General features: G+C 45.1%; 1 protein-coding gene across 1 annotated transcript in view; it reads right to left on the bottom strand.

Annotated features, from left to right (window-relative positions):
* Window positions 1-621: 621 nt before the first annotated feature.
* The window catches only part of ADPRHL1 (ADP-ribosylhydrolase like 1), a 33,854-nt gene continuing 22,344 nt past the window's right edge, over window positions 622-12,131 (bottom strand). Inside the window, exon 8 of the mRNA XM_085215115.1 lies at window positions 622-10,645. Within this exon, the coding sequence (XP_085071241.1) occupies window positions 5,899-10,645 (4,747 nt within the window). The 3' untranslated portion in view covers window positions 622-5,898. The remainder of the gene's footprint in view (window positions 10,646-12,131) is intronic.

Genomic DNA, 12,131 nt, shown 5'->3' with positions numbered 1-12,131 from the left:
ACAGAGCAGAGCAAGACAACTGCTCCCCTCGCCCTGTGGCAGTGCTGGGCCTGGTTCACCCCAGGGCACGGTTGGCCCTTTTGGCTGCCAGGGCTTCTGGCTCACATTCAACTAGCCAGAAGCCTCAGATCCCTTTCTGCGGGGCTGCTCCCCCGGCCACTCATCCCCCAGCCTGATAACCCGGATGGTGCAACAAAGTGAACCCTCAGCTAGAGCCCTCCCTTCTCTCTGCAGGAGCAGAGGAAGGGCTCAGCCTGGGCAGGAGATGGGGTAGCCCTAGGGTTTACTTCTCACAGGGCAGCCTCGGACTTGCCTAAAGGTCACCCTGGAGGGCAGAGGTGGATGTAGCACGCTGCATTTTCAAGGCTCAGATCTGAGGAACTGGTGGGAAACAGGAAATGAGGTGTATCATGCTCTTTTCAAAGCCTCTTTTCAAAGCATTTGCATAACTAATGCTCTGTGCTTTATACCTATTCCTAGCTGTCCCATATGAAACTCGGCTTGTAGCAGCTCTCTTGGGCAAAAGGAGAAAGGTTTGCATACTGATGAGGAACGCACAGGCACTCTTTGTATTTGTTTCTCATGCCCCTTCCTTCATAATGACAGAATGCCGACAAGATCGGTAGTTGGTATGGTTTTATTATTTTCATCTTCTTGACACACAAATATGACTCAGTGGTACAAATAAATAGCCCATATACAAAGAAAAAGTTTTATTAAGGAATCTGTATGACATGGCAATGGTACAGGCTTTCTTGTTACATGAGGGGTATAATTTGAATGAGTTAGTAAAGAGATGCCTCTTGGGATTTTCCGTTCTTCTGCAATAATTTCCTTGAGTCTGGAGATATTTAGAGTTGAGACACATTCAGTGGGACCCCGTCTGGACTCTTGGATCACTGCTGCCCACACTGTTCCCATTCTTTAGAAGAACTAAAGATCTCAGAAGCCAGAACTAGCAAGCCAGAGCTGTGTGCTCACAGCCCACTGTGTCTGCACAATTTGTAGTTCACTCTGGTGATGCAGCTTGACTAAATGTGGTTGTTTCCTGATAAGGATGGACTGGCTCTGCAGCATCCAACAGTTTTATTTCTTTATTTCCAGAAGCCCTGGGGAGCACAGTGACAGGAAGAACTCACCTTCTTTTTGGTTTGCATCTCAGCTGTGTCAAAATTCTCTCATTGCTCTGCAAGGGCCAGAAGGTCTACTGCAATGATTGCTGGGGGGCAGGCCAGAATGCTATGAGGTCTGTGGGATATGGCTGTAATTCTTCATGTTAAAAGAAGCCTGCTTTGTCTGCATTCGCCTACAGGCTGGTTTCTGCACACCAGTTCTGTAGTTTGCAGCCTTTTTATATAGGTATAGGTGACTGTGTCCCATTTGGGACATCATAGTCACTTGCCACCAGTGAAAACATCATACCTGACAGCAGTATTCTGCATCACACACACTCCAGAAGCCCGCTGTCGTGCTGCTTGTCAAGTGAGGATCACACCATTCTGCAAAACTGTTCTTGCACTTGCAGCTCGGCAGAATACAGGCAATGGAGGCAGTTAGGGACAAGTCGGAAACAATGACAGGAGATGTGATCCTTTTGGATAGTGCGCAGTCCTTCAAGTGATGGGAAGAAGAGAAGCTTCCCTCCAGTTCCCTACTCTTTCCACCACCGAGTAACTTTCCCTGCTCCTCCATGCTCGCTCGTCGCTTGCTGCACAAATTCAGCCACTAGATGGAGCGTTTCCACAGCCGAGAGATGCATCTGTGGCATCAGGGCTGGAAGGGACGCTGCCCAGAGGCACTGAGTGACACCGCTGTGTTACTACCTGCCGACTGCAGGTGGACAGGAAAAAAAAGCTAAAAATGGTGTGGGAAGTTGCATTTTAATATGAGATTTTCGATATGCTTTTCAGTACTTCTATTGCCGGCTCCACTGATGATACAAAAATGTACAATTGCAGCTTTAATTCTCAGCCTCTATAATTTTTTTGTTCTGCACAATATTTTAAAGATTGAGGTGAAACTGTAGAAAAAGCTGGTAAATTATCAAGCTGCTTCACACCTTAGCCTCAACTGTGCATTTATCAAATGTTTGTTGCCTTTGAACAACCTGGAATGAAGGAGAATCACTGAGACATTCATTTCTTCTCTCTTTGGAGATCTGGAGAAAATTTAAGGACACATTTTCTAATTTTGAGGGGGCTTGGCTGCGCCCTGTGCTACAGCATTAGTTATAGTCATTAGTCTCTCTATTAAAAAAAAAAAAAAGAGAGAGAGAGAAAGAGAGAGACAGAGAAGGAGGGAGAGCAAGGGACATATCCAGAGCAGGACTTGACCTGCTGCTGGTTTTGGGGACCAAAGAGAGTTGTTTGTTCTTCAATCAGAAATGTGAGAGGATGAGCTGGAGATGATGGCCACATGTTCAGCAGTAGGAAGCACACTGACTGTGTGACCACTTCAACGTGGAGGTGTTTGGGGTCCAAACTTGGCTATTCAAATAGCTCAATATCCAAATACCCAAGTCAATTCTTTGTGATTTCCACACTACTGAGCCCACTACTGGGAGGTATGTTGCTGAAGAGAAGTGCTGGGGAAGCTTTTCACTATGGTCTCCTTGGAGAGGACATAATAATCTAAAATGCTTTACTGAACTCTGCTGCTGGTGGGAGCCTGCATGGTTTCTTTGCCTGCCCTGATCTCTGCTCTCCACTGACCACGAACCCTCCCTCTAGAATGCTGACAGGCACAAGGCATCAGCCACCTCTCTAGGCATCCTGTCCCAGTGTGTGACCACCTTCATAGTAAATAAATGCCCAATGCCCAGTTTGACCCTCCCTGGTGCATCTTTGTGCCATTCCCTTGCATCCTACCATTGATTCCCAGGAGCAGAGCCCAGCATCTCTTTCTGCTTCCCCTTCTCAGGGAGCTGTGGAGAGCAACCAGGTTGTCTCTTGGCCTCCTCCAGCCTGGACAGCCCAGTATCCTCAACTGAGGTCCGTTTAGTTGACGCAATCTATTGCTAAGCCAGGGCTTCAAGGAAGCATTATCAAAAATGGCAGAAATATTAAGAATAATAATACCTTTCTACATTCAGTGAGAGCTAAGGACACAATGCCCTCAGTGACCACAAGGGATACTTGCTTCCACCGTTTTTTAGTTGAGCAGAAAGCTGTTGTGTAATTTGGGAAAAGAACTGTACAAATTACACCCATCACGCAGAACTGCAAAAGCCAGGAGCTGCGTCTGCGGGAGCAGCAGGACTCTTCGATCTTGATTAGAGATGGTGAAACAGCAACCCTGCAGGGCTCCCTCACTACCTCTTCCATGAACAGGGGCACAGAGCCTCACCCACAGGCTGAAGGAGCCCTCCAGGGAACTGGAATCAGGAGTGGGGAATAAAACTTTTACCTCTGTTGTATATCGCTTTTGGGCAAGAGTTGCAGCAGGGTTTGAACCTTCCCATTTTACAGTTTCTGCTATAGCTGATGTTGCTGTGCGTCCTCCTCCTATTTTCTCTTTCTTAAATACTTAAATACTTAAATACTCATTTCTGCACTTAAGGATGCATTTGGTGGCAGTCTGTCATGTCTGAAGTGCTGCTCACACAGGTAACTTCCTGCTGGACAGAAGCCTTTGATTTGTCACAAGGCATCTGTCTCGCAGGTGGGAAAAAGGGGCAACAACAAGAAAAAAGCCTTTCGATTTCTTCTGAAAGATTAAAATGAGAATAATAAAAATGGCTTCTCTTGTACCAGCAAGCAGGTCTGTCTGCTGTTGCAAAAGGCCAGCTCACAGAAATACTTGCTGGTGCAAGTGCTTTATGTTGTAAGGGCTTTTCTCCAGTGGGAAATGAAATCATGTACAACAAAACGTAAATCAGAGCTTAGGCTTAGCACAAAGTCCTTTACATGTGCCAGCTCATAAAAGCTGCGGGGATGACATATGCCTCCATGCAGAAGGGCAGTGTTGTACAAGTGATAGATTCCCGATAGCCTCTGTTTTGAGGACCAGTGTCTTATACAAATGTGATTCTCATTTTATGAGCCTGCAGGTGCCAGGAAGCCTAATTTGTGGCATGTTGTGGGCAAGAAATCAAATCCTAAGCCACACTGGTAGCCAAGGGACGTGTATGTGTCCCCATTTCCTCCTGATAGTGTCCCCTGGACAGCCCAGTTGTCTGTCACCTATTTGACTTGAGTGCATTACGCCAGCAAATGGATTTGCTCCTTGTGTGCTGCCAGCTCACCTGCGTCCTCACTGCCTTACTGCTGCAGGTCAGGGCACCCTGCCAGCCAGGGACAGAGCAGCAGCTGTGCCGCTGGGGCAACGTGCTGCAGGAGAGCATCTAAAAAATCCAAAGGGAGACACAGGCACAGGGAGAGGGCTGTGCACATGAGAACTCTCTTCTTGACCAGTCCTGAAGCTTAGTTCCACCTAAAAGATTGGGGTTTGAATTGGCTTTTCGAGCACAGATGACTGGGGAAAAAATTAATTGACTCATCAGGCCATGCCTTTAAATACCCCAAGTTGCCACTACACTAAGCCAAAAGCTCTCCTGGAGTGCATGGGGGATTTTTGTTCTAACATCTCTCTGTTTGTCACAGCTTGCATAGAATCACAGAATCACAGAACCAACCCATCCCCACCATGGGGATCACCATCCCCATGCCCGCAAACCACCTTCAGGGCCACATCCACACAGTTCTTGACCACCTCCAGGGTCAGTGTCTCCACCTGTTCCATGGACAACCTGTGCCAATGCTTTGCTACAACACTGTTCAACAGATGCAGAGGGGCAGTGAACAATTCTATCCTTATTTCTCCATAATACAGTCTGTCCCATGCACACTTTACAGAATCCAGTAATATACATTAAACACAGAAAGCCACAGCCCATCAGCAATGTCCAGTTATACCAGCTGCTTCCTGTTATTCCATGTCACATCAACCTGTAAAATCAGCACTTGCTAAGACTTCTGGTGCCAGCTGCAATGCTGGCAGTGCCCACACACCCGAGGGCCCAGGCAGGACAGAACTTCAGGTGAAGCTGAGCTCCCCTGTTGGGCTTTCAGCCCCTTCTGCTGACATGGCCCTCTAGAGTGGCCCTCAGAGCCTTTCAGCATTGAGCTTTCCACACTCTTACACTAGTTGCATGTTTGTCTGCAGTTATTAAGAATAATTTGAAATGGTTTATCCCTACCAACAACAATGCATGCAGTATAAGGCTAAAGTACAAATAACTTCAGAGAAGGCTAAATCATTATTTTCACAATATTTGTGAGGTTGAACGTTTGCATTCACAGTAAATCCCATTGTAGCATCAATGTCCTTTCAGGATTTTTCACAGACATTTTTCCCTTCCTTCCCTCCCTACTAGCCATTGAGTGGCTAGCAGTGCCACTCAATGCAGCCATAGACCAACAGCCCCCATTAATTGGTGAAAAGGCAGAGCCAGGAACAAGCGCTTTTTGACATAATTAAAGCTGGTACCGCCTACCACCATTCCTGGAAAAAGTACGAGCAGGTTTTCATTAGAATAAGTAAATACAGATAGAGCTCACTCTGAAGAGTTGTCTTTGTTACAAACAAAACCCACTAGTTAGTACAGGGAGCCTGGAGCAGGACTGAATTCGCACCGATCTCAAAGCCCCTTTCATATTTAATTTATAAACTGATGATTAATTCAGTGATTAGCTAATTCGCTTGCGGTGATTAATTTAATTCATGTCTTCAGGCTAATGTTAGGAAAGAAAAAAGCCCAGCTCAGACAGATGCACATCAATGTCCTTGTGATTAAAAAATGATAACATAATGCCCCAGAGAGTAAAGGAAAAAAAAAAGATTGAGCAAATCAGTGGCACAATTAGTTGTAAGGTCTCACTTAAGCTGCAGAGGTATTTTTTAGCTGTGATGTTTAAACGTGTCAGTTACTCTAATGATCAGTGGTTTAAAAGACGAATCTAAGGGTCCTTCACTGTAGCTTTCCACTGTGTATTTGGAGAATGGTGCTGCTTTGGAGCAGTCCTCCAGCTCTGCTTTTCTGTCACTTGCTGTGCCAGCTGCCTGCCAGCCAGCCTCCCTTCCAGCAGTGCCTCCCTCATCCTTCACCAAACCCTTTGATGACAGTGCTCGGTACTTCTTGAATCCAGGCTGCTTTTTTCTGTTTTCAGTAGGACTGTCATCATATTTTGATGCAGCACGCGATAGGGATGATTTGGAGGACTTCTCTGTTTTAGACAAATTGGTCTCCTTGGGGACAGAACTGCTTTTAGATTCTACACCATCACTTGGCAAAACAGTTTGATAGTTCTCAGAGCCTTTTTTTCCTGAGCTATCAACGCTGTGCTTCCCTATCTTATCTGAAGGCTGTTGTTGGTATTCCTCTGCTCCCCGGGGCCCACTCCTCTTCTCTGTACTACCAGTTCTATCCATAATTTTTTTATCAGATGGTGGTGTTGATGGTTTCTTTTTGGCTGTGACGTTCTTCTCTTGGCGCTTCAACAACAGATCTGGGGATGAGGACTGACGCATCCCAGGACCTGGATCTTTGCTTTTATCTTTTACAGCCTTTGTGTCAGGCTTTCTAAAACCTTCAGTTAGAGTTTCTTGTTTCTCTTCCCCTGGAGTCTTTTTCCCAGGTTTTGCTGGTTTACTCAAGGGAAGTAACTGCTGGTTTCCAGAGCGCCGGTGTTCATCATCTTCTTTTGCAACCTTTGTTTTGGGTGGCATGACATCCCCTGCTACTGGAGTCTTCTGCTTCTTATCTCCTGAAGAGTTTTTTTCTTTGAAATTCACCCCTTTGTTTGAAGGAGGTGTCAGGAGCTCAGAACTTGGCTCTTCATCTTTTTCTTTGACAACATTAGTTTCAGGCTTCTTAAAGCCTTCATTAGCTGATGTTTGTTGCTTTTGATCTGGAGAGTGCTTTTCTTGGGGCAAAACTGCTATCTCTGATGATACTGATCGGTACTTCCTGGGACGAAGAAATTTCTTCTTCTCTTTTGCACTGCTATCAGGCATTGTGAAATGCTCAGAACTTTTTTGCTGTTTTTCTCCTCCTGGAATGTTTTTCCCAGGCTTTGCTGATTTACTTGAAAGAGGTAACTGGTGCTGCCCCCGGTGCTGGTGTTCATCATCTCCTGTTACAGCCTTTGTTCCACGTGACTGGGCATCCTCTGCTTCCGGTGCCTTTTGCTTCTTCTCTGCTGAAGAATTTCTTTCCTGAGGCCTCTCCACTGTTTTTGAAGAAGGTGACTGGGGCTTCTCAGAGGTGTGTTTAGTCTTTTTTTCAGCCAACTTAGTCTCAGGCTTTACAGAGTCACCTGATGCTGATTTTTGCCGTGTGTCCAGAGGGGAGAATTTCTTGTCTCGCTTTATCAGAGGACTTGATGATGGCATTTGATTTTTAGGATCGTATGAAGTATTTCTCTCTCCTTCAAAACTCTTTTCATGTTGCACTGTATCATCTTTCATATCTCGAAAAGTATTCTCCTCATCACTGGTCTTATCATCATGCCTTGCTGTATTTCTTGGCAGTGCTGAATAATCCTTGAAGTTCAACTTTATGTTCCTTTTTCCCGCAGTGTCATTTGTGTGTCTCGTTGGTTCACTTGACAAGGACAGCTGGTGTTTCTCATTATTGCTGCAGATGTTTCCATCTACTGTCATATCATGTTCACGTTTAATGAAATCTCCAGAAGGTGTTAGGCACTTCAAACCATGCCCAGAACTTTTCACTCCTTGAATGTTGGTGTCATGCTCTGAGGGAGGTAACTGGGATGTTTGAGGACTATGAGCATTCTTCCCACTTGAAAAGTTATTATCGTGATCCATCAAATCACTTGGTGTTGATACTTGTTCCTGCTCAAATTTATACAAGACATCTGGCTCTTCTCTCTCCTCTGTCTCCATCCTATCATTGCCATGCTTCGTGTCGTTGTCTGAGGGCAAGGGCTTATTCTTTTCATGTTTGGAGACATTATCAGTACCTTTTGCACACTTCTTTTGGCCTGACACCAATTCAGATGAAGGAAACAGGTTCTCTTCCAGCATATCACTTCCTTGCTTAAGGGTATCATCTGAAATCTGCATTTGATTCTTCTCCAACGGTAACAGGGGATTTCTTGCTAGCACAGTTTTATTTGCATGTTTTCTTACCTTCTTTGTTGAAAATGAAAGACAGTTCTCAAGGCTCTGGCAAGTAATTGTCTCTTCAGCTGCAGCATATTTGTTTTCTGTTGAGTGATTTGGGGACAATGGTTGGTTATTAAAATCACAGGCAGTTTTCTTCTCCACTGCAGCATTGTTTTCATGGACTGCTGACTCATCTGAAGAGGGCGGTGGATGCTTCTCAGAGCCACGACTGGCATGCTCATCATCTACACCACCAGCTCCCGGTGTTACCAGACCAGTAGGTGGAAGGGCTGGGGGATTTCTAAGTGTGTAATGGATTCTTTGTCCTACAATCCCACTCATTAGTGTTGTTACAGGGTTTGATGAAGGTGACAGCCATACTTCAGAGTCAGGCCATGGTAGCTCATCTGCAGTGGTCTCTTCGCATTCAATGAAATTGTCAGATGGTTTGTAACATGTCTCCAGGTCAGTGAAGGTACTCCTGTCCAGGACTCCATTGTTTGAAGGACTCATCATCTCATTTGAAGAAGGTAACTGGTCCTCCTCAAGATCCTCATCTACAAAGTACAATTTGTGCCTCACAAACTTATCTGGCAAAGGGTCTTCTTTCTTATCCCAGTCAGAAGGGATATGCTCTTCTGAAGCACCAGATTTCTGCTCCTGGAGATCACTTGAGGAGCGTGTGGGTTTGGTCTGATTTGCATCTGGATTTGATATCTCAGCATTGGAATTACTGAAGTGATATTGTGGGCTGGGCACTTGAGGTGTCTGTGGCTGCTTGGTTTGGGGTTCATTTTGCATTTGGCAGTTGGGTGTTTTATTCTCCTTTTCTTCTGTAGCTGAGATATTGCTATAATTTTTGCTAGAAATAGAGTAGTCCATTTTGTCTTCACTATGATATTCCTCTCCTTTTTTGTCTTCCTTGGAACCTTTGCCTCTTAAACCTGGTGCTTCTTTCTGAACTGCTGGTGGTCTTTTGTTGGCAGCTTGTGTTATGTGGCTTAGGTGTTGATCCTGCATTGGAGGCTCAACTTCGCAAAGTGCTTGATCTCCTGGAGAGTAAAATGGCAGGGTGTTTTCCAGTCCTTTCTGCTCTGGGAAATATTTTTGGCCTGCAAAGAAAAGTTTCTTTTCTGGCTCTGTCAAATCTTGGTCAGCTTCCTCCAAACTGTATACATGCATAATTATTTTGGGAATCTCATCTGTTTTAGTATCCTGAGGACTAGGTTCACTGGATCCTTCAGCTGTGCTAGAGTAAGGTACATTAGAAGGTGGGCTGTCATCCTTGACATGTTGCACAGCCTTGGTAGTCCTCATTAGTGAAGATGTATCAGGCCCAGCTGACAATTTATTCCTATCACAGTCTTGATTATGTTCAGATGAGAGAACATCACAGTCTGCAAGGGCTTTATTTTTACAGATGGAAAAAGAGCTATCTAGACTAGGATTGAAGTGAGGTCTTTGCTTTGAGGAATCTGTGTTGGTCTCAGCACTGTCCTTTGCATCAGGCATCTCTTTGGGTGCCACTGGTTCTTCTTTGTCCTCCATGTCCTCTGCTGCATGTAGTGGTGTTTTGTTCTCACCAGGCTTTCTCTCAGAATTCTCCTTTTCCTTCAGCCCTGCGTTGTGATCACAAGGCTGCATCGTGGCGTTATTTTTTGACCAACTCCAGGGATGGTTAATTTCGGTAGCCATGCTGAGTCTGGGCACTGGCACCATGGAGCACACTAAGTACTGGGACTCTGGACTGTTTATGTCTGTGGCTGCCAGTGCTGCCATGCGTAGTACTCTGACCTCTGGCTTACGGATAGCTTTTCTGCTTGGGAGGGTTTTCGTCTTTTTCTCACCTTTGCGCAAGAGTGATGCTTTCACCTCTGTGGCTGAACAGAGGGAGCTTTGCTCGAACTGCTCCTTTAGCTTGGACAGGACTGAGCTCCTGTTTACTATTTTTGGCAAGCTGCTGTTTGGCCCTTTCTTTTTCCAGGTGGGAATCTTTTCCTTGTCTTCTTTTTCTTCGGCAGCCAAAAATTTCTTCAAAATGTTCTTCACTGTGTTTTTCCCACTCACGCTGCCCCACTTGACCCTCTCAGTGGGCACAGTGTCTTCATCCTCTTCTGCTGCCTTTCCATCTCCTCTTCTCTCTAACTTGTTGCTAGCTCTGTTCACCCATAGCCTCTCTTTAATGACCAATTTACCAACTTCTCTTCTTTTTTTGACATAAGGCTCTCGATTGTTGTTCAGAAATCTGGACCGCAGGAGCTGGAATCGGGTAGGGTAACAGCCCCTGTTTGAGTCTGGAGATGACTGTTTGCAACTCACCTGGTTTTCTTTACCTTCCTCCCATTTTGTCCTCTTGCTTCTGAGCTGCGGGTCGCAGGCGGCAAGCTCAGTGACGTACAGCAGCAGGCTGCTGAGGACAGCAAAGGCCCCTTGCTCTGTCACCATCCTATTGAGCTTCTTCTTCAGCACCAAAGGGTCTATCAGCATCTTATCTCCACAAGAGTTACTGCTTTTGGTGCTGCACAAGAGAAAACACGCATATTCTTTTCAAGTTGTCAACATTGCTGCTACCTTCTCATTTTGCTTTAGGGCATGCTACCGTGCATAAAATGGAAAAAAATTCTCAAGAGAGTCATCATTAGTGGCCTGTTAAAAAGCATGCAGAGTGTTTTACAAGCTTTGTGAGTCATTGTGTAGCAGGAGCGTACAGAGCTTCACAGCCCTCATGGCACCATTGGCTGTTCCTTCTGCACTTTGTGGCAAGTGGGAGCACTCAAGGGAATGAGCAACAGTAGCTGGGGTGACCACATCTCCTCTGTGCTCCCCCTTGCTCTAATTTGGTATTAAAGCGTCCAAATGCGGGGGCAACATCAAAGATATTTTCCACTCCTGCTTAGTAAAGTGTAGGTAAGGATAAATACGTTGAAGACGCAGCTGGCAAGAGGGCATGGTTCTGCCTCTGGGTTATAAAAACAGACTCTCAAAAAGACTCAAACTATTAAAACAAAATCTCAAGGCTGGGGAGCATGAACGCAATACTGATAGTTTTTGCTACTGGTAGTGTTTAGAAGTAAGGAAATAAGCTTCCAAAACAAAATAAATAATTAAAAAATAAAAATAAAATAAAAACATGAATGTCATTATTTGCTTTTTGATCGAAATCGTATGTACAAGTAGTTCAGAATTATGTTCTTAAATCTGCTTTCTGAAAGGGTACAGGGCATACAGGGTCTGCACCACCTGACTTAACAATAACTCTGGCAATGTCATTTGACTGCAAAACCCCTTAATCTGGAGTAAGAAGGCTGATATGTTGGATCTACACTTGAGATATTGAAGAATCAGGCACTTGGACAGCTGGGGATTTAGGCAATGCTTTAATTGGTATGGATCAGTTACTAAATAAAATACTGAACTCAGCACAAAAGCTGGAGTGTGAAGTTAATAACAATAGATTGGGTTGGGAGGGCAGAAAGCAAGAGGTGTCAGCTTTCTAACACCAGAAAAATCTGGAAGGTTACTCCATCATGCAGTGAAATAGCTTCACGCACAGAATGCAGCCTGCATACCAGGAGGGTATTAATTTTTATAAACAGAAGCAGAAGAAGAAATTCTTCCAATTAAACCTATGTGTAGAAAATGGAGAAAGACTGTGGAGGCTCATCCATTGGGGAGTGTCTTCCCCGAAAGGTCTGGGAAGGCCCAGCTGTGCCCCAGCACCTGGCACCCCACAAACTCCAAAAGAAACTGGAACCAGCCCCCCACTGTGACCCTGCAGGGGTTACAAAGTGAGGGGCTGCTGTTCAACCATTCTGGTGATGACATTTGGATTCCACTTGGCTGAGTTTCAAGTGCATGCACATATTGAAAATTACATCCCTCAGCAACAGGATGAAGTTGCCATCTTGAATGGAAGAAGGTCTATTTATAATGACTTTGTAGATATTTTTAGGGGCCAAGAAAAGAAAAAAGCTTGACAACTGGCATATGTCTAATGTAACAAA

The sequence above is a fragment of the Meleagris gallopavo genome, chromosome 1 (assembly GCF_905368555.1).
Source record: "Meleagris gallopavo chromosome 1, MGAL_WU_HG_1.1, whole genome shotgun sequence".
In the NCBI taxonomy this organism is placed as follows: Eukaryota; Metazoa; Chordata; class Aves; order Galliformes; family Phasianidae; genus Meleagris; species Meleagris gallopavo.
Note: the sequence above shows the minus strand (reverse complement) of the source record. Positions and strands in the feature narration are given on the sequence as shown.